Source organism: Octopus bimaculoides, chromosome 5 (assembly GCF_046866305.1).
Source record: "Octopus bimaculoides isolate indiv1 chromosome 5, ASM4686630v1, whole genome shotgun sequence".
Taxonomy (NCBI): Eukaryota; Metazoa; Mollusca; class Cephalopoda; order Octopoda; family Octopodidae; genus Octopus; species Octopus bimaculoides.
The window spans coordinates 110,957,081-110,977,193 of record NC_142932.1 but is presented as its reverse complement, the minus strand read 5'-3'; the positions used below and the strand labels follow the sequence as shown (position 1 = coordinate 110,977,193).

The 20,113-nt window shown below is 34.9% G+C and overlaps 1 protein-coding gene across 1 annotated transcript in view; it reads right to left on the bottom strand.

Annotated features, from left to right (window-relative positions):
- The window catches only part of LOC106874497 (vacuolar protein sorting-associated protein 18 homolog), a 52,767-nt gene that overhangs the window by 12,883 nt on the left and 19,771 nt on the right, over positions 1-20,113 (bottom strand). The window contains exons 10-20 of the mRNA XM_089352937.1: positions 19,286-19,384; positions 17,031-17,112; positions 16,414-16,497; positions 13,625-13,682; positions 12,271-12,374; positions 10,801-10,861; positions 9,696-9,760; positions 6,544-6,679; positions 4,734-4,886; positions 3,462-3,555; positions 965-1,038 (exon numbers count right to left, since the gene is read on the bottom strand). Of these exons, the coding sequence (XP_089209063.1) occupies positions 965-1,038; positions 3,462-3,555; positions 4,734-4,886; positions 6,544-6,679; positions 9,696-9,760; positions 10,801-10,861; positions 12,271-12,374; positions 13,625-13,682; positions 16,414-16,497; positions 17,031-17,112; positions 19,286-19,384 (1,010 nt within the window). The remainder of the gene's footprint in view (positions 1-964; positions 1,039-3,461; positions 3,556-4,733; positions 4,887-6,543; positions 6,680-9,695; positions 9,761-10,800; positions 10,862-12,270; positions 12,375-13,624; positions 13,683-16,413; positions 16,498-17,030; positions 17,113-19,285; positions 19,385-20,113) is intronic.

Here is a 20,113-nt window from a genome sequence, read left to right as displayed (position 1 = left end):
TTTACAGGTGCACCAGCACCTGTAAAGGACAAGCCTGTATGTATGGATGACATCAATTTTACTTAGCTTGACATGTCTTAACAAGTACAGCAATTCACCGCATCTCCCAGTCCCTTGTCATTTCCTCAATGACGCCCAGCATCTGAAGATCCTTTCTCACCACTTCATCCCATGTCTTCCTGGGTCTACTCCTTCTACAAGTTCCCTTCACAATTACAGCTCAGCACTTTTTTATGCAGCTGTCCTCATCCATACACATCACATGATCAAACCAGTCTTCTCTCCTGCACACAACATCTGATGCCTCTTATGTCCAGTTTCCCTCTTAAATCCTTTATACTCTGTTGTTTTATTCAACATGGTTTCGTGTGACATTATTTATTGATATAGATGAGAGTATCAAAAGTGAGTAGACTTTTAAATGAATTAACAAGAATATCAATTTTTAGGTGGTGCTCCAGCATGGCCACAGTCAAATGACTGAAACAAGTAAAAGAGTATATTTCTACTAGGCATTTTTATTGATTACTAAGTCGTCGTCATCATCATTGTTGTTTAACGTCTGTTTTCCATGCTGGCATGGGTTGGATGATTTGACTGAGGTCTGGAAAGCCAGCAGCTGCACCAGGCTCCAATCTGATCTGGCAATGTTTCTACGGCTGGATGCTGTAGCTCTGCTATATCCTTATGGATAAATGAATACACTGCAACAGTGTAATAACAATATAATCGAAACAAACGGCAGTAACCACACGGACTGTAACAACAATCTTTTAAGAACCGACAATCCAACAAGCTAACTCGAACTGTAAACTTTTAATTCCAACTTTGAACTATCAACACACGAACTGTGAAACCTGCACTAACTACTTCACTTATTCAGGCCGCTACTATTGACATGTAGTGGTCTAGTCCATACTTGCCAGGGGGCGTTGTACACTTGCACAACAAGTTTAATACTTACTTGTTCATTGAGTACCTCGAGGGCAACTTTGTAGTACTCATGTTGAATATAATGACTTATTACTCTCTCAAAATCTGAAAAATAAAAGTAAAGAAATACTTTGATGGTCTCTTTAAATGTCAAATGACAACCACGGTAAAGTAAGTTACTGAATCTATCACACATCTATTTACTCTTGAATTGTCCAATTATAATTGTTATAAGGACGGCGAGCTGGCAGAATCGTTAGCACACTGGGCAAAAGGCTTAGCAGCATTTCGCCTGTCTCTACATTTTGAGTTCAAATTCTGCCGAGGTTGACTTTGCCTTTTATGCTTTCAGGGTCGATAAATTAAGTACCAATGGAACACTGGGGTCGATGTAATCGACTAGTCCCCTCACCCAAAATTGCAGGCCCTGTGCCTATAGTAGAAAGGATTATCATTATTATCATTATTATCATTATTATTATTATTACTATTACTATTAATAAGAGTTATGGATAATATGTAAGAATGGATAAAATAAAAAAATGACTGGTAAGAATACATACACACACAAACACAAATATGTTTTGAGCTTGAAAGATTGCAGGATAGTACATGGCATGCTATATAAGCTTGTCTGAATACTGTACTATCAGAGCATGAAACTTCTGGTGGTTCACATCTAAATTCCATCATCATCATCATTTAATGTCCATTTTCCATGCTGGCATGGGCTGGATGCTCAGGAGCTGGCAAGTTAAAAAGCTGTGCCAAACTCTGTCTGCTTTGGCACGATTTCTACATCTGGATGCCCTTCCTAATACAAACATGTTTATCAAATTATATAGATTCTTTATTCTTTTGTTTCAGTTATTTGACTGCAGCCATGCTGGAGCAGTGCCTTTAGTCGAACAAATCAAGCCCAGGACTTATTCTTTGTAAGCCTAGTACTTAATCTATTGGTCTCTTTTGCTGAACCGCTAAGTTACAGGGATGTAAACACACCAGCATTGGTTGTCAAGCAATGGTGGGGGGACAAACACAGACACAGACACACACGATGGGCTTCTTTCAGCTTCTATCTACCAAATCCACTCACAAGGCTTTGGTCAGCCCAAGGCTACAGTAGAAGAATGCTAGCCCAAGGTGCCATGCAGTGGGACTGAACCCAGAACCATGTGGTCAGGAAGCAAGCTTCTTACCACACAGCCATGCTGTGCAACCCATGCTAGCATGGAAAGTGGACGTTAAACGATGATGATGATGATGATGATGATGATGATGATGATGATGATGATGATGATGATTTAAAATTATAATTTAGGGTATCTAAGAGATACCGCCACGCTGAAAATAGCAGTTAAATCTTGACTCTAAACCACAATAAATGTTCATGTAGCACCAGTGCTACATGAACATTTATTGTGGTTTAAAGTCAAGATTTGACTGCTATTTTCAGAGTGGCGGTATCTCTTAGATACCCCAAATTATAATTTTAAATAATTGTTACCTTTGATTGTTTTTATTCCCATGCTGGCCACTTGATAAAATCGATAATTAAATATCGATCTTATCCTTATTTATTTATATATATATATATATATATATATATATATATATAAAATTAAAATGATAGAAGTTGAAAGGTCTGAATGAAAAGACTACAATTAAAAAGTTTTTTGTGACGAGAAGGAAGCGTGGATAAACATAACTTAAACATTGGAGGTAAATTTGAAACACAAGAGCAAGAGTTGTCAAATATTTTCATACCATCGAAGATTTTAGTTTGGAATAGAAATAGAAAAGAAGTAGGAGGGGGAGATCTTGATTAAAAAGTAAAAACGTATTATAAAGAACAATAAAATGGAACTTGTTTTATTACACAGTGATATTCACACTTAAATATTGATTTTAAATTTTGGCACAAGGCCAGCTATTTGGGGGGAGGAGGCAAGTTGATTACATTGATCTCAGCACTCAACTGGTACTTATTTTACCAACACCAGAAGGATGAAAGGCAACGCCAACCTCGGTGGAACTTGAACTCAGAATCTAAAAACAGATGTAGTGTCACAAAGCATCTTGCCCAGTGTGCTAACGATCCTGTCAGCTCGCTGCCTTATTCACACTTAAACACTGCAATTTAAATGTGAATGTCATTTTTAAAAAAATAAAAAAAAATCAAGGAAATTTAGCTTTCTATTCAGTAAAAAATAAATTGATAAATAGTAATATTCGGAGCTACTTTAACATGGTTGCCTGAGCGAACTCTACTGCGATTTTTTAACCCCAAGAGAACACCTCTAGCTGGTTAACGATGCACAGCTGCCTCTGATAAAATTGGGAGCAGGGGAGCGAACCCCTAAAATCTCCTAATCTCTTAGATTAAATAAATTTAAAAAACTTCAAAACTGATTACTATTAAATTGGAGTTTGAACAAGAATTAAAACTAGGGTTGATATTTAAATGTTTTCATGATGTTAAGAAAATGAAATGAAATTTAAAAAACAAAACAAAAAGACATAATTACCTTTCATTAACCTGGCAAAATACATCAAGTCTTCAACATCACCATGGCTAGCAATCAGGTCATAAATAACTTGCCGGTTGTTACATACACATTCCTGAAAATATATTGTTGTATTAGACAGTTGACCTTTGACACAGATTTAGTTTCCAACCTGCTTGTTTCTATACAATGACTCTACTACATCAGTCAGATTATGGGTTTACATATAATTGAGGTTGCAATTCCATATTGGAAAAAATTAAGTTTTAACTAAGTAATCATCTCTGTAAATTGAATTTGTATGATTTAGTTGATTGTGTGCAGGTATGGCTGCATGGTGAACAAGTTTGTTTTGCAACCATGTGGATTTGGTTTCAATCCAACTGCATGGCATCTACGGCAAGGGTCTTCTACTATAGCCTTGGGCTGACCAATGTCTTGTCAGTGAAATTTGGTAGTCAGAAATTGTATGGCTGGCTGGCTGGCGTGAGTTTGACTTTTTATCTCATTGATATTGCTATGGTGGTATTGATAGTGGAGGCGCAATGGCCCAGTGGTTAGGGCAGCGGACTCTCGGTCATAGGATCGCGGTTTCGATTCCCAGACCGGGCGTTGTGAGTGTTTATTGAGCGAAAACACCTAAAGCTCCACGAGGCTCTGGCAGGGGATGGTGGCGAACCCTACTGTACTCTTTCACCACAACTTTCTCTCACTCTTACTTCCTGTTTCTGTTGTGCCTGTAATTCAAAGGGTCAGCCTTGTCACACTGTGTCACGCTGAATATCCCCGAGAACTACGTTAAGGCTACACGTGTCTGTGGAGTGCTCAGCCACTTGCACGTTAATTTCACGAGCAGGGTGTTCCGTTGATCGGATCAACTGGAACCCTCGACGTCGTAAGCAACGGAGTGCCAACAACTGGTGGTATTGATTATGTCCCCCATAAACAACATGTTTGGCAGGGCTCAATATGACAACAACAGTATAAACCACCTGACATGAAAGACAAGCAAGGACTGACATTAGAAAGGGCATCCAGACAGAAAATACTGCCTCAAGAAGTCTTGCACAGCCCACATTAACATGGGCAACATAAACTTAAGGACAATGATTTCGAGATGATGGAAATGCAATAGCTGATAGGAATCAAAATGGTTTCCAATACCTAACAGAATCAATAAAAAGAACCACTGTATCAAAGTGTTAAAATTCCATGAATTAAAAATCTTTTAGTGGAAGATGAAATGTTTCATCAAATAAAAGCATATACAATTATAACAAAGAAATTATTTACTTTAATAATACTTTGGTTTAGAAATTGGCAAAATTCTTTTTGAAGATTTTGGTACGGGGAATCTTTCTCGTCATTTTGTTCCTTGAGTTCTCCAAGTTGATTCAAATAAATTTCAGTCAGCCATGTGACAAGCATTGTCATCTGAGTACGGTCCTACAAACAGACATGTTTCAGTGAAAAATTATTTGAAGCGATAATGCAACTGAAAACATTTAAAAACATCTTATAGATAAGTTTGACTCAAGTAATATTAAGAGAGAATAAAAACAGACATTTGATATAGCTTCTTTAATTCTTAACTTCTGTATTGGTAAACAGTCATATAAAAAGGTTGATATATAAACCTTAAAAAGGCTTGCTATACAGACCCTGTCCGTAAAATTGTTGGCTAGAACTATGACTTCATTCACACATTATTTTGCAAGGTTTTGCTTAATGGAATATATTCATAATTAGTAATTAATCAATTAATTAATTTTTTGGCTCTTGAAATGTTCTTAATTGTATTTATTACCACTACGATATGATTATTATTAATATTTTTAATGTCCATTTTTCCATACTGATAAGAGTTGAACAAACTCTAATTAACAATTATTTTTATTTATATTTTTTAGCTAAAGCATGTCTTGTAAATTTAGAAATAATTTTATTAATATTTATTTCTATATTTTTAGCTAAAATCATAAAAGTATTTTGCATCTATAAATTGCACGGTCATGACTATGGTGATGAAGCTTGCTTTGCAACCTTGAGGCTCTACATTCAGTCCTAATGTACAACACCTTGGGTAAATGTCTTCTACTGCAGGCAGGATTTCATACCTTGTGATTGGAATTGATAAATAGAAACAGAGAAGAAACCTGAGGGGATCGAATAAATAGTGGCAAATTAACTAAGAAGCATCTTTGTGTCTCTTTCGCTAAACAGAACACTCAGAAAAATTTCAGGTAATTCAAATGGTCAATTCAGCTGGAATATCACCTGATGGGATAGTGACTGTTTAACACTATGAAGTCACATAGCGTTACCTAATAAATTATGGAATGGATTCGTATCTGTATTAAACCACACTACTGAAACGCATGTAGTGATGTTTTAAACTCTTTAAACATTTCTGTTTACTATATATATATATATATATATATATATACACACACACACACACATACACGTGTGTGTGTGTGTGTGTGTGTGTGTGTGTGTGTGTGTGTGCACAGATGCCATACCACATGTTCTAATCAATACTGTCTGAGTGAAAACACTGTTTTTGTTTACAATCTTTGATAAGCAAAAAGTCTTGTAGTTTCAACTTTTGATACATGGAAACTTTTCCCTTACTGGGAAAACTGGTAAAGGCTGGCAACAGGAAGAACATTTGGTTATAGAAACTCTGCCTCAACAAGTTTCATCATCTAATCCATACCACCATGAAAAAATGGACATAAAATTGAATGAACAAATGAATCAACATTGATAATTTACCAAAGCACATTCAAACATGTATAATTAAAAGGTTTAATAATTTTAAAAAAATCTAAACATTTCACTCTCCCTGTAAAAATCAATTTCCAAACTGAGAAAAGCAATATCATTATACTGTATTTGCTCAAGTATAAATTGTACAATTACATGATTTTAACTGAAAAAAATTGGCTGTGACATATACATGGGGCAAAGCTAAAACTATGAAGGGAGAAAATTTTGTACTAAGTTTTAACACTAAATTAAGAGGACAACAAACGTGCAAGTAAATACAGTAAAGTCCAGAACATAAACTGCTAAAATATTAGAACAAATTTACACTTACCTGGACCCTAAGACTGTTCAGTTTCTGTGTAAGGAAAGCTTTTAGAGGTTCTTTATCTTCAAGATTAATAAACCTTAATGCAATTTCCTCAAAAGAACTTTGTGTGTTAGCGTACATGACAGCACTTTCTTTATATCTACGTAAGAAGTAGGAACAAGTATTAAGACAAACATTTTAAAAATCAGTTAAGAACTTATATAAAACACAAATGTTGCTCAAATAGTTTCTGGTTAAATTCCCTTTAGGGATACCATAAACTCTAAAGGGATTTCAAGGGTTAGTGTTTAGTTGCTGTTCAATAGATGACAGATAAAATCTTTTCTGATGAGGCTCATGAACTTAACAGTTAATATCTTATACATTTGTTCTTTTTGCTTCAACTTATTTTATTTCAAAATAATATGGTATTAAAAGCATTAGATGTTAGTATACAAGATAACTTAGTCATGGAATGATGGAAAAACTAGAAGAAGAAGTAGTGATATAGTAATCGGTGTTAGCAGAAATACAAATAGTCAAAGTAAGAATGAACCCTTTTGGCATCAACCCATCTGAGACTGTTCCTGGTTCTAGGGTACAAACTTTCTGTTTTAAAGTAATTTCAATAAAAATTTCTCATTAGAATTTCATGTTAATTTATGTTCAAAACATCAGCTTGATAATATGAAAATTATTTCACTCTATTTTCATCATTTTTGAAATTAATTGAAATAGAGTATTTCAACAGAAATCATCTTCATCATTTATTGTCTATTGTCCATGCTAGCATGGCTTAGCTGGTTTGACAGGAATTGCTAAGTTGGAGAGCTGTACTAGGTTCCAGTCTGATTTTGGCTTGGTTTCTACAACTGGATGCCCTTCCCAATGTCAACAGTTCCAACAGTGTAGTGGGTGCCTTTTACATGTCGTTGACACTGGTAATAATTATGATTTCACTTGGTTTGACGAATCTTCTCAAGCACAGCAAATCATCAAAGGACTCAGTCACTTGTCATCACTTCCATGACACCCAACACTCGAAGATCATGCTTCACACTACCTGGTTCCATATCTTCCTGGGTCTACCTCTTCTACAGCTTCCCTCCAGTTAGAGATTGGCACTTCTTTACACAGCTGTCCTTGTCCATACACATTACATGACTGTACTAGCACAGTTATCTTCCTTGCACACCGCAGCAGATGCCTCTTATGCCCAGTTCTTCTCTCAAGATGCTTACACTTTGTTGAATGTGCACACTGACATTGTACATCCAGCAAAGCATACTAGCTTCATTACTTACAAGCTTTCACATGTCCTCTGCAGTCACAGCCCTTGTTTCACTGCCATGTTGTATAGCTGTTCAAACATAGGCATCATACAATATGCTTTTCACTCTGAGAGAGAGGCTCTTTGTTATCAACAAAGGTAGGAGCTCTCTCAACTTTGCCCAGCCTATTCTTATTCTAGCAGCCATGTTCTCGGTACATCCACCTCCACTGCTGACTTGGGTCATTTAGATAGGGGAAGCTATCAATTACTTCTAGGTACCCCCACCTGCCATTTCATGGAGTCTATTTTCTGTACATTTCTTTTTTTTTTTAATGCCCACAAGGGGCTAAACGTAGAGGGGACAAACAAGGACAGACAAATGGATTAAGTCGATTACATCGACCCCAGTGCGTAACTGGTACTTAATTTATCGACCCCGAAAGGATAAAAGGCAAAGTCGACCTCGGCGGAATTTGAACTCAGAACGTAACGGCAGACGAAATACTGCTAAGCATTTCGCCCGGCATGCTAACGTTTCTGCCAGCTCGCCGCCTTCATTTTCTGTACATTTCTAGTGTTTATTGTACCTGTACATCTGTCACATACAAAAACTATTTTCCCTGTTAACCTTCCTCTGATATTGCTATACCTCTTGTGCTCATAGCCTGCACTGGGTACATGTTATGGAGTTTCTACCTACACCTTTCCTACATATCGAGCAGGGCCATCTATCTGAAGGGATTTGTGATTTGTCTGCTTTCCTACTTACTAAGATTTGGGTTTTTGCTAAATTAATTCTAAGGCTCTTTGTTCCAGACCTTGCTTTCACACCTGAAATTTTTTTGCTCCAGTTCTGGTAGTGATTCAGCTAAAAGAACAAGGTCATCATCAGCATAAAAGAATTCCCAGGGGCAGTCTGATTTAAATTCTTCTGTTATTACCTGGAGAACTATGATGAACAGTGAGGAGAGGGGTCAGAACTGATCCTTGATGAACTACTTATGCACTGAATTCATTGCTAACCGTCACCTTGTTGACAGCATCCCTGCACATGGTTTGTACAGCTCTCACTAATTGTCAACTATCCTTAGTTACTGCATTGACCAACAGATAAGGGAGAAGAGGACCCTGTTGAAGGCTTTCTCCATGTCAACAAGAACCAAGTACAGAGGTTTATTTTTGGCTAGGTACTTCTGCAGCTGCCTTACCAGGAATATAGCATCAGTGGTGCTTCTCTCTGGCACAAAACTAACCTGCATCTCATCCAGACTAACACAAACACTTTGGAAAAGGTCAGAACAACAGAATTTACAGTTCTTTCTTGTGCTTAAATAATTTTTAATATTAATCATCATCATCATCATCATCGTTTAACGTCCGCTTTCCATGCTAGCATGGGTTGGACGATTTGACTGAGGACTGGTGAAACTGGATGGCAACACCAGGCTCCAATCTAAATTTGGCAGAGTTTCTACAGCTGGATGCCCTTTCTAATGCCAACCACTCAGAGGAATGCATTAAAGTGGTGAGCTGGCAGAATCATTACCACGCTGGACATTTTGTTCGCTCTTACATTCTGAGTTCAAATTCTGCTGAAGTCAACTTTGTTTTTCATCTTTCTTTCAGGGCCAATAAAATAAGTACCAGTTGAGCAATGGGGGTGATGTAATCAACTTATCCCCTGGCCCAGACTTGCTGGCCTTGTACCAAAATTTGAAACCAATATTAATGAATGCATTTGGGAACAGTATCCAAGTTCTCATAGGGGTGATGCCACCACATTTCTTCTGAATAAATGGTGTGTTGATAAATAGAATAGTCAATCTTGCTCATTAACACATACACAGAAAAACAACTCTTAAATGAACTGGTATGAATTGATAATAATTAAACTAGAACTTACCTTTTTAAAGAAAAAAGATGGTCTGCTTCTTTAGTCAATACTTCGTCTAATTGCATCCTATTGTCCTAAAATAAGAAGAAAACTCATAGTGATATGTTGATGATGGGGTACAACTGAAACACTGCTAAAAATAGCCTTTTGTTGTTTGTTACTTTAGTATAACTTGTATTGGTTACTATATTTACAATAATTTGTATTCTGATTTGCTTTGGTGAAACCTTCTGTTGAGTTCACTTAGGATAGGACAGAAAACAGGCTATTACTAGACACATTAAACCACATGAAGCATGGGCAACTACTTTCAAGTCATCATTAGGTAACCCTCGTTTGTAGTTTTGTAAAAAAAATATATTTGGTGTATATTACAGAATTTACATTAGTAAAATATTGAACTGATCCAAGAGAGACAAAGGTGAGATTAAGTAAAATTAACAAAATCAATGATAAGGATTGAAGCATGTTTCAAGCTACAAGACGCCATCAGCATAATATAGCTTTGATGATCAGATGACAAATAGCTTTACTGGTAGCAAAAGAGTTATGAATAATTTTTAGCCCTCTTATTTGTGTAATAGAAAAAAATTTTTTTTATGGGAAATAACTCAAATGAACTACTGATGAAAAAACAAATCAGAATATTAATTGTGGTAAACATGGCAACCAGTTTATTGAAATTTTCCTCTTAATTGGAGAAAGAAAACAGAAAATTAGCAGTAATTTTCAATGACTCTCAAAGGTAGGAAGGAAATCATTTCAAGAAATTAAGAATTGGTCACTCAAAGTTTATTTATATCCCAAGGGTAAAGAACAGCCTATGCTATGACAATGAGATTAAAGAGACTGAAACATGTCTGTGGTTGTCTCTTACTTACAAACAATGATCAGACTTTTCTCTCCCCATGTAAATTAACTTCGAGGGACATACTATTCATGATCACTATGTTTGTAGGAAATATCTATTTTAAATCATAAAAACAATAATCTTAAACCTTTTACCACTCTGCATCAGATGCATTATTATGACCTCAAATGTACCTTTATGATTTGTTAAGATAATACCTGAATTTTTAAACAAGATGTGAAAATAATTAAAAAACATTATTACTCGACAATATTCTTTAGCTTGGTCAAATTTGCCTTGGTCAAGATAGATCCGCCAGACATCCCTGCAAAAAATTTTTTTAGATATATAGCTAATACAATAAACTGAAAAGAATTTAAAAAACCTTTATATAAATAATGTATGCAAATGAAACACTTAAAAATATAAATGAAAATAATGATATTAAAAATAACTTGATAAGAATGAATTGCTTAGTAAATTACAAAATAATTTTGGAAAATGATGAAATGATTAGAATTGTTAGACACATCTAACTCACTATCTTTACAAACTACTTTATGTTTTAAATAGTCCAGGGTCTTCATTTGATATATGTACCTTGCCTCTAAAAAATCCTGTATATCTAATATTTGGATTATTTTTGTCCCACAGTATGTTCTGTACATCTATTACTTGCACTGAAGACAAAACACCAAGTTACTATCAACACCCTTCTTATATACAAAGTAAGGTATTTTCTAGATAGTATTGGTTTTTGAAGTTTCAACATATAGCTATAGACCTTGCTATATCTAATTTCCTAATACAAAGAAAGCCCACTGTCGGACATGGAAAAAATGGTTATGTTGATTTGGTGCTAGTTGCAGAAGAGGTTATTTAGAAAAAGGAAATAATATAACAAGGATGGCTATTGATAGCAGGAAATGATGTTTATAGTGAAATTTTTTATCTTTCACTTGTTTCAGTAATTGAACTGTGGCCATTCTGGGACACTACCTTGAAGGGTTTAGTTGAAAAAAATCAACCCAGTACTTTCCTTTTTGTTTTAAGTTTTGTTCTTGCTGTATCAGTCTCTCTTGCAGAACTGCTAAGTTACAGGTTTGTAAGCAAATGAATACTGGTTGTCAAAGGAGTGGCCAGGGACAGGTAGACAAACACACAATTATGTGTGCGTGCGTGTGTGTAAGACATGGGACAAGGTGGTGAAGCATGATCTTCAAACGCTGGGCTTCACAAAGGCAATGACAAGTGACTGGCACCTTTGGCAATATGCTTTGCTTGAGAAGACCCCATCAAACCAAGTGAAATCATAGTCATGGCCGATGCTGGTGTCACGTAACTGGCACGTAAAAAGCACCCATTACACTCTTGGAGTGGTTGGTGCTAGGAAGGGCGTCTAGCCTTAGAAACTAAGGCAAATCAGATTGGTACTTGGTGTAGCCCTCCAGCTTACCAGTTTCAGTCAAACTGTCTAACCCATGACAGCATGGAAAGCAGACACTAAATGATGATGATGATGATACAGCCAGAAGAGATATATATAAGAACAAATTGTACAAGCATATGTCTGATAATAAAAAACAAAATGAATTCTGAAATTAAACATAAACCAAACATAAAGGTAGCACCTCAAGATGGCCAGAGCCTCTTACTGAAACCAATATAAGAATAAAAGAATATATATTTAGGTTGTAGTTATGCAAAAAGGAATCGAACAATATAAGAACAAACCTGTACTCCTGGTTAACTTTATAACTATAGATGTGTTGGGAAGTGTATGCCCAAATATTTCCAGACACAGGATCTTTACACAGTCCAATGAATTTTCCAACCCTCTGAAAACATGAAAACAAAAGCTGATGAGTTAAAATGAAAGTTGTTCCTTCTACTACTACATCTCTTTATAATTCAGTAATCCTATTTTTATTCTCCACAGCCCCTCTCCACTCAATTTACCCCTCCACCCCATCCTCACCGGCTTCTCCTTCACTTCCTTCTCCCTCTCTCTCACTCAGTTTCTCAGACATGAAATATGTTTGCTGTCTTTCATTTATTTCTCTTCTGATAGGTTTAAACTGAAGGCAAACTCTGCTTGCAATGTTGGACAATCCATTCCTCATGGCAATTTCACAGTACTTTTTCTGGTGCTTTTACCAAATAAACAAAACAAATCTATCTTAAAATTATCTACTCTATAATCTAACAAATACTAATATATCAAAATAATATTCAGTCTCAAAAACAAATTTGTTTGCTGTAGTGACACCAAAACTTCTGAAATGCTAAAATATGAAGTTTAGACAGCTAGTCCAGTGGAAGCCATATATATATATATGTATATATATATATATATATATACATATATATATATATATATACATATATATATATATATATATATATACATATATATATATATATACATATACATATATATATATATATATATATATATACATATACATATACATATATATATATATATATATATATATATATATATATATAGAGAGAGAGAGAGAGAGAGAGAGAGAGAGAGAGATATGAATTGCTACACTACACTTTAGACTACCATGTGCGATGTTTGACAATCATTATTTCAATGTTTGCCTTGCCATGCTTGCATGGTTGGACAGAGTTTATTGAGGCAGATTTTTTTTTATGGCTGGATGCCCTTCCTGTCACCAACCCTCATCTGTTTCTAAGCAAGGTAATATTTTTCCATGGCCAGACATACTTTTGTGGAATATTCAAAATGAAAGCTAATACTTGTGTCTACATATCCAACTGCTGTAAATTTAAGTGGAGTTTATTGAATTTTCTCAACAGCAATCAAAAACGTTCACACATAGCAGAAAGTAAATGGAAGTAATAAATGAAGGGATAGCTAGAAATATGTCTTAACAAATATTCTTACTATCAAAAAGGACCTTTACAAAATTAGATTAAATATCAAGTTGAAAGTAATTTTATTTTAAACTGATAAACATAGGATTTGATTTTTACCGTGAGAAAATTTCAAAATTGTTTTTTCTTTTTTTTTTTTAAATGAAGGAATGAAGTGAAAAGACAAAGAGACACTGACCTCTGGAAATACATCATCATAAATCAGTTGCTCATTAAGAAGGCACACTGCTTTCATCCTGAAGAAGAAAATATGGACAAATCCAAATGATTCTTAGATATTTTTTATCATTGCAGTTTAACTCTTTAGCATTCAGATTACTGTATCAAATGTAATGCTTATTAATTCGCATTTTATAAAAATTAGTCATGTATTATCTAGTAGCTTAGAGATTTTGAAGATGTGACTGTTTAGAATGATATTTTAGGGCAGGTGTGGTATGCTGGATCTGGCCAGTTTAAACATAAAACAGGTAGAACATTTGGGTTGGATATCACCTGTTTAAATGCTAAAGGGTTAAAATACCTTATTACAAGAATATGGAAAGTGAAACTATCTACTTTACCCATATATTGCTGCAACTTCTCTTCAAAGTAGAGTTCTTTAGATACCATACACTTATACAGTAGGCAAAGTATTCAAAATAAATATTTTCAATGTACTTACTATATTCACCAAGGAGCATTATAAAATAAGCTTAGGTTTCCTTCACATAGATCTCAGCTATCTTAATTCTGATTAAAACATATGAAAACAGAAACAAATTTTCTTATTCTCTTCTCCTTAAAATATGTTCAAATATCACCTTTATATTAATTAATTCTGTAGATTAATATAACTTAATAAGAGTTTTTAACAGAAATATACTTTTGTCTATTCTGCTAATTCTTAAGAACCAGAATGGATCTATTAAATAACTGCTTTAATGTCAAGATTGTCACTGATCTGAAATGGTTACCTAAACAGAGATTTACATTTCAGGATGTTCATGACATTTATTGGCAAACAAATGCAATTATAAAATAAATTTCATTGCAAAAAGAGACAAGAGAGAAAAAAATGACTTTCTCATAAAAGCCTTTCAATATGTCATGTCAGACTGTTTCCTTTCAATTTTAGTTTATTTTACTATAATTCATCATAATCATCATCGTTTAACGTCCGCTTTCCATGCTAGCATGGGTTGGACGATTTGACTGAGGACTGGTGAAACCGGTTGGCAGATTTGGCAGAGTTTCTACAGCTGGATGCCCTTCCTAACGCCAACCACTCAGAGAGTGTAGTGGGTGCTTTTACGTGTCACCTGCACAAAGGCCAGTCAGGCGGTACTATATATATTATCACTGTAAAAATAGTTCATGCCAACAAAAGCAGATACTACCGCTAACAGGCATATAAATAAACCTTATTTTGAATGGCTGCAGGCCCTAATAATGCCTGTATAGTTAAAGCTCTAATATAGTTTGTATTTATACTAAATAACATGCTATAAGCATGTTTATAGAGAATTTTTCTTTTGGCGAATTTTGAGCTGTTTAGTTTAGTGTTCTTGTAATATTTAAAACAAAATCTAATTAATTATAACGTCCTCTTTAAAGGAAAAAGTTTTGCTTGGTCGTCATCATCATTTAACGTCTGTTGTCCGTGTTGGCATGCTGGAAGGCTGCACCAGACTCCAGTATGATCTGGTATGGTTTTTTATGGCGGGATGCCCTTCCTAATGCCAACCACTCCAAGAGTGTAATGGGTGCTTTTACGTGCCATTCCCATGACACCAGGGTGCTTTTACATGCCACTGGTATCTGCCATGACTGCGATTTTGCTTGGCTTGATGGGTCTTCTTCTCAAGCACAACAAAATGCCAAAGGTCTTGGTCATTGCCTCCATGAGGCCAATGAAATTAATGTGAATAAGCAATATAAAAAAAGCCTATACAAATTAATATTGGTTTCAAATTTTGGCACAAGACCAGCAATTTAGGGGGCAGGGTAAGTTGCAATACATTGACTCCAGTGCTCATCTGGTACTTATTCTATCAAATCAAAAAGGATGAAAGGCAGTCGACCTAAGTGGAATTTGAATTCAGACTGTAAAGATGGACAAAATGCCACTAAGCATTTTGCCTGGCATGGTGACAATTCCGCCAGCTCGCCACCTTAAATCTACAAATTAATATTAACTCAACTATTAATATACAAAACACTTCCCTTATATTAGATTTGAAGGTGTTATTATACACTGGGCTACTAATAAAGATTTCATCCATGTAGTGAATCTAGGGTGTCAGTTTGGAAGACACCATCTCCAAATTCCTGTATTAACAGGAAGCTTACAAAACTTTCATCAATCCTATAGGGTTAAGCTGTACTGCTTCATCTATTCATAGCTATCTAGATTGAGTTTTTTTATTTTTTGAATAGAGTACCTTGACTTAAGACACAACATAGCACTGGTGATAAGAGATGGACTGAAAATGGAACACAGTGATTAGGCACAGCTGTTTGGATGTTAATGATTTGACAGGGCTAACTGAACATTTAGCCTGTTTTGGTGTCAGTACCTTTTGGCACTAGTGACAACCATACAAACACACATGCATGAACACACAGAAATATACGCATAGAGATAGAGTGAGGGAGAGAGAGAAAGATATATAACAATTTATTAATTAGACACAACTAACATCTACATTTTCTCTTTCCCCACACACACACAGACACTCACAGAGAGAGAGAGAGAGAGATAGAGAGAGAACAAAAGAAACATTAAAATGTCTTTATGGAAGGGGAACATTATAATTAAAATGTTTACCTTCAAATAAGTGGTGTCAAAATGCCTTATACCTAGACTAAAGACCCTTCTGTTGGTAAGTCAATACTACTACTGATTTAGACAACAGCAGCCTTTAATACCAGTTAAAAAAAAAGAAAGTAAGTTACAAAAGGAATTAAAGATTTGTCTTCACTCACCTGTCAGGAAAAAGTATAAGAACATGAAATTCAGTGAGAACAATGGAAAGAGGTACGACTTTATTGTTGCTCTCAACAGGGTAATTGAAATGGTTCAGGAAAATAAGTTTTTTTTAAAAGCATCATACATGTATTTGTTTTGTAAGATTCTTGGAAGTAAAATCTTGTATTGAAACTTGGAGATAAACATAATGTAAAAAAATAAGCAATTACACAGAGGAGATGCATGAGAGCCACATTATCATTGATAAGGTCATGGGCTGTGATGAAAGAGCTTTGTTAATTTAGGTAACTAAATGACTAATCATCTAATTAATTGACAATAAAATTGAAGTGAAATACAATCAGTGCATGCACTTTGTTGACAACATGACCTATGCTTACGTAACCATATTCTTAAAAAACATAAGTGTCAAGACCATCAATTTACAAAAGTTTTTAAGTGTTATTCTTTGGTTTGAATAGTTCAAAGTTGGTATAAACAACAATTCTAACACATTAGAAAAAGACCAGCATGACCGCAGTCCAATGACTGAAACCAGTAACAAGTAAAAGGTAACTGTTTTATATATATGGGTGAATAAACCTAACAGAAAAAATTATACTAAAAAGGATATGGCATAAGTTTAGAGTTGACAGTAACAGAGTTTGGGCCAGCAGCACCTTGGACATTAATATCACCATAGTAGATTCCGGGTCCTAGAAAATATAAAAAATATGACAAAAAAAAAAACAGTATAACAGAAAATCTCATTTGGATATATCTATTTTTCATATTCATTAGTACTTTGGCATTCAAAGCTAAATAATTTTAATTTTCAAATGACTCAATTAAATAATGAAAGTCTTCCTTTTTAATTTTTAATTACTCATTTGGTTGAATTTACTCTTGGGTGATGAAATTAATTCATACAGTTGTTTAAATCCTAGAATTTATTTAGGATTCAAGAATATGAATTGATCAGATTGTTAAAAAACAAATTAATAATTTTTATGAATCCAAAAATTATTTCGATGACAAAAAATTCATAATTTTGATGAAAAGAAAAATTACTACTACATGGTCCCCAAACAATCGCAGCTATTACAAGGGAGATAATCATTTCATCACAATATGAAGCAGGATTATAAACTTGAAATTGAAATTAAACATGAAGTAAAAGAATAAAAGAATGAAACCAGTTCAAATAATCTTATGTTGTTGAAGAAAGCTGAATAAATAAATAAATAAATCACTGTCATGTTAAACAATTTATGATTTAAATTTGTTCCATCTTACATTACAATCCACTTTCTTCTCAATAGGACACTTTATTTCTAGTGAAGTTAAGTTCATATATATCCCCATCATCATATAACATCTGTCTTCCATGCTGACATGAGTTGGGCAATTTGATAGAGGCTACTGGGTCAGAGGACTGCACCAAGCTCCACTGGCTACTTTGGAATGGTTTTTAAAGCTGGATGCCTTTCCTAATGCCAACCACCTTACAGAGTGGAGTGGGTGCTTTTTACTGTATATAGTATGTTTGTGATATGAAATTAGGAGACAGGCACATTGAATATCTTATGATATAGCTCATATGCTACCCCACCACCAAACAAAAATGCAAAAAAGCCAGGTGGCTGTCAAGACAAAGAAAACACCAGATGATAAGCCTACTAACTACATTTATAACATCTGACATATTCAAGCAGACTTGTTTAAAGCCAGTCTTACAAACCTTTTGTAAATAAAAGATGCACAATTTTTGCATAATTAAATAAAGACCTTAACACTGACAAGAATTAGTTCTATAAAAAAAATGTATTAACATTAGTTTCTTCTGGCTAGAAGTGTAGAGCTAATTTGGTTGTAGCAAAATATAGCTGATTTAGTTAATATTAGTATATAAGTAGGTGGTGACTAATTAGAGTCATTAGAGCTGTGGTTCGCAATCTTTTTAATATCTGGGCCAGATTCAAAACCAAGATTTTTTTTTAGTGGGCTGCACCAAAAAAAAGTAAAGCACAATTAAAGAAAAATTTATTATATTTATAAACTGAGGTGGCACATAAAATACACCATCTTGAGCGTGGGCGTTGCCAGTACCGCCTGACTGGCCTTCGTGCGGGTGACACGTAGAAGCACCCACTACACTCTCTGAGTGGTTGGCATTAGGAAGGGCATCCAGCCGTAGAAACTCTGCCAAATCAGATTGGAGCCTGGTGTAGCCATCTGGTTTCACCAGTCCTCAGTCAAATAGTCCAACCCATGCTAGCATGGAAAGCGGACGTTAAACAACGATGATGATGATGAAGACCATTGGTGGGGCTACCAGAAGGATACTTGAGGGCCACATGTGGCCCTGGGATCTGGTTGAGAACTGCTGCATTAGAGTGTCAGGTAAACAGCCTTGCAGTATTTAACTCTACTGCATGCCAAGTTCAAATCATGCTCAGTTTAACTGTGCTTTTTATCTTCTATCTTTCCAAGGTCAATAAAGTACTGGTAACATACTGGGATCAGTTCTACTCTCTCTAAGAACCAGCTGTTTTCAGAAAAGGTTCATGAGAGACCAATCATATCGTCCCTTTCTCCAGAAATGAAGAAAGATTCAATAAGTGGCAGGCTGTTTCTTCTCATAGAAAAACTGGTAAGTTACTGGAACTATTCAAAGATGGACCAATAAGCAGTACAGCATGGAAGGGAAATAAAGAAGACACTATATATTACTTGTGTTCACCATAGTCAACATTGGTGGGATGAGAACTTAGAATGTAGAGGGAGAGATACTCTAAAGTCTGGTGATGTATTGTTTGTCAACTTACAAACCGCTAAATTTATTAATATTAAAAATATCAAGAAATTAACAAATTCTTTAAAATTTACCTGCCATCAGGGCAAAAGATTTGCCTCGTGATTTTGAGCTATTGTTAAATATACGTAGTTCACTTGTACCGAAATTATAAGGGAGTTCCAGGAATTCTTCTGTAATGAGATTGATAAATAAAATACATATATTTATCACAAGAAAAACAAGAAAATCAATTGATCAAAAATATATACTTTGATAAACCATTAATAACAGAACAAATAAAAATGAAAACTAGAATCCAAGCAACACTAGATTTGAATAATCAATAATGAAAATGTTTTAAATATTCCCTTCAGAGAATCATTACCAGATATAATATATGGGAACTGATCAAAAAGTATTGGGACTGTTGCTATGGTAACTGAACTAAAGTATGTAGAATGAAGCTGCTTGGCACAGACTGACCTTGACTTCTGTTGCATCTACACACAAAGTTATAATGTTCTCACTCACTTCTGTTGTTTATAGCAATGCTTGGAAGTAAAGTGTGTAAAATGTGGTTGTCTCAAAAAGATTGGGTTTCAGTCTACTTGATTGTGTCAAGGAAGACGGAAACTTTTTTTTAAAAAGTCATGACACATGATGAATTGTAGGTCTACAACTACGACCCTCACACCAAAGCTTGAAAGGAACAAGATTTTAAGGCATTGAGGAAATCCAAGAGAACGAGACGAAGCAGCTGCTCACTATCTCAAAAGAGGAATTCCAGGATGCTTCCATCAATGAAAATGATGTTGGAGAATGTGTGTGGCTTCAGAAGGAGACCACCCCAAAGGAGATTAAATGCCAAATTGATTATGTGTTGTAGTTTTCTTCTTATAGCACCAGTCCTGATACTTTTT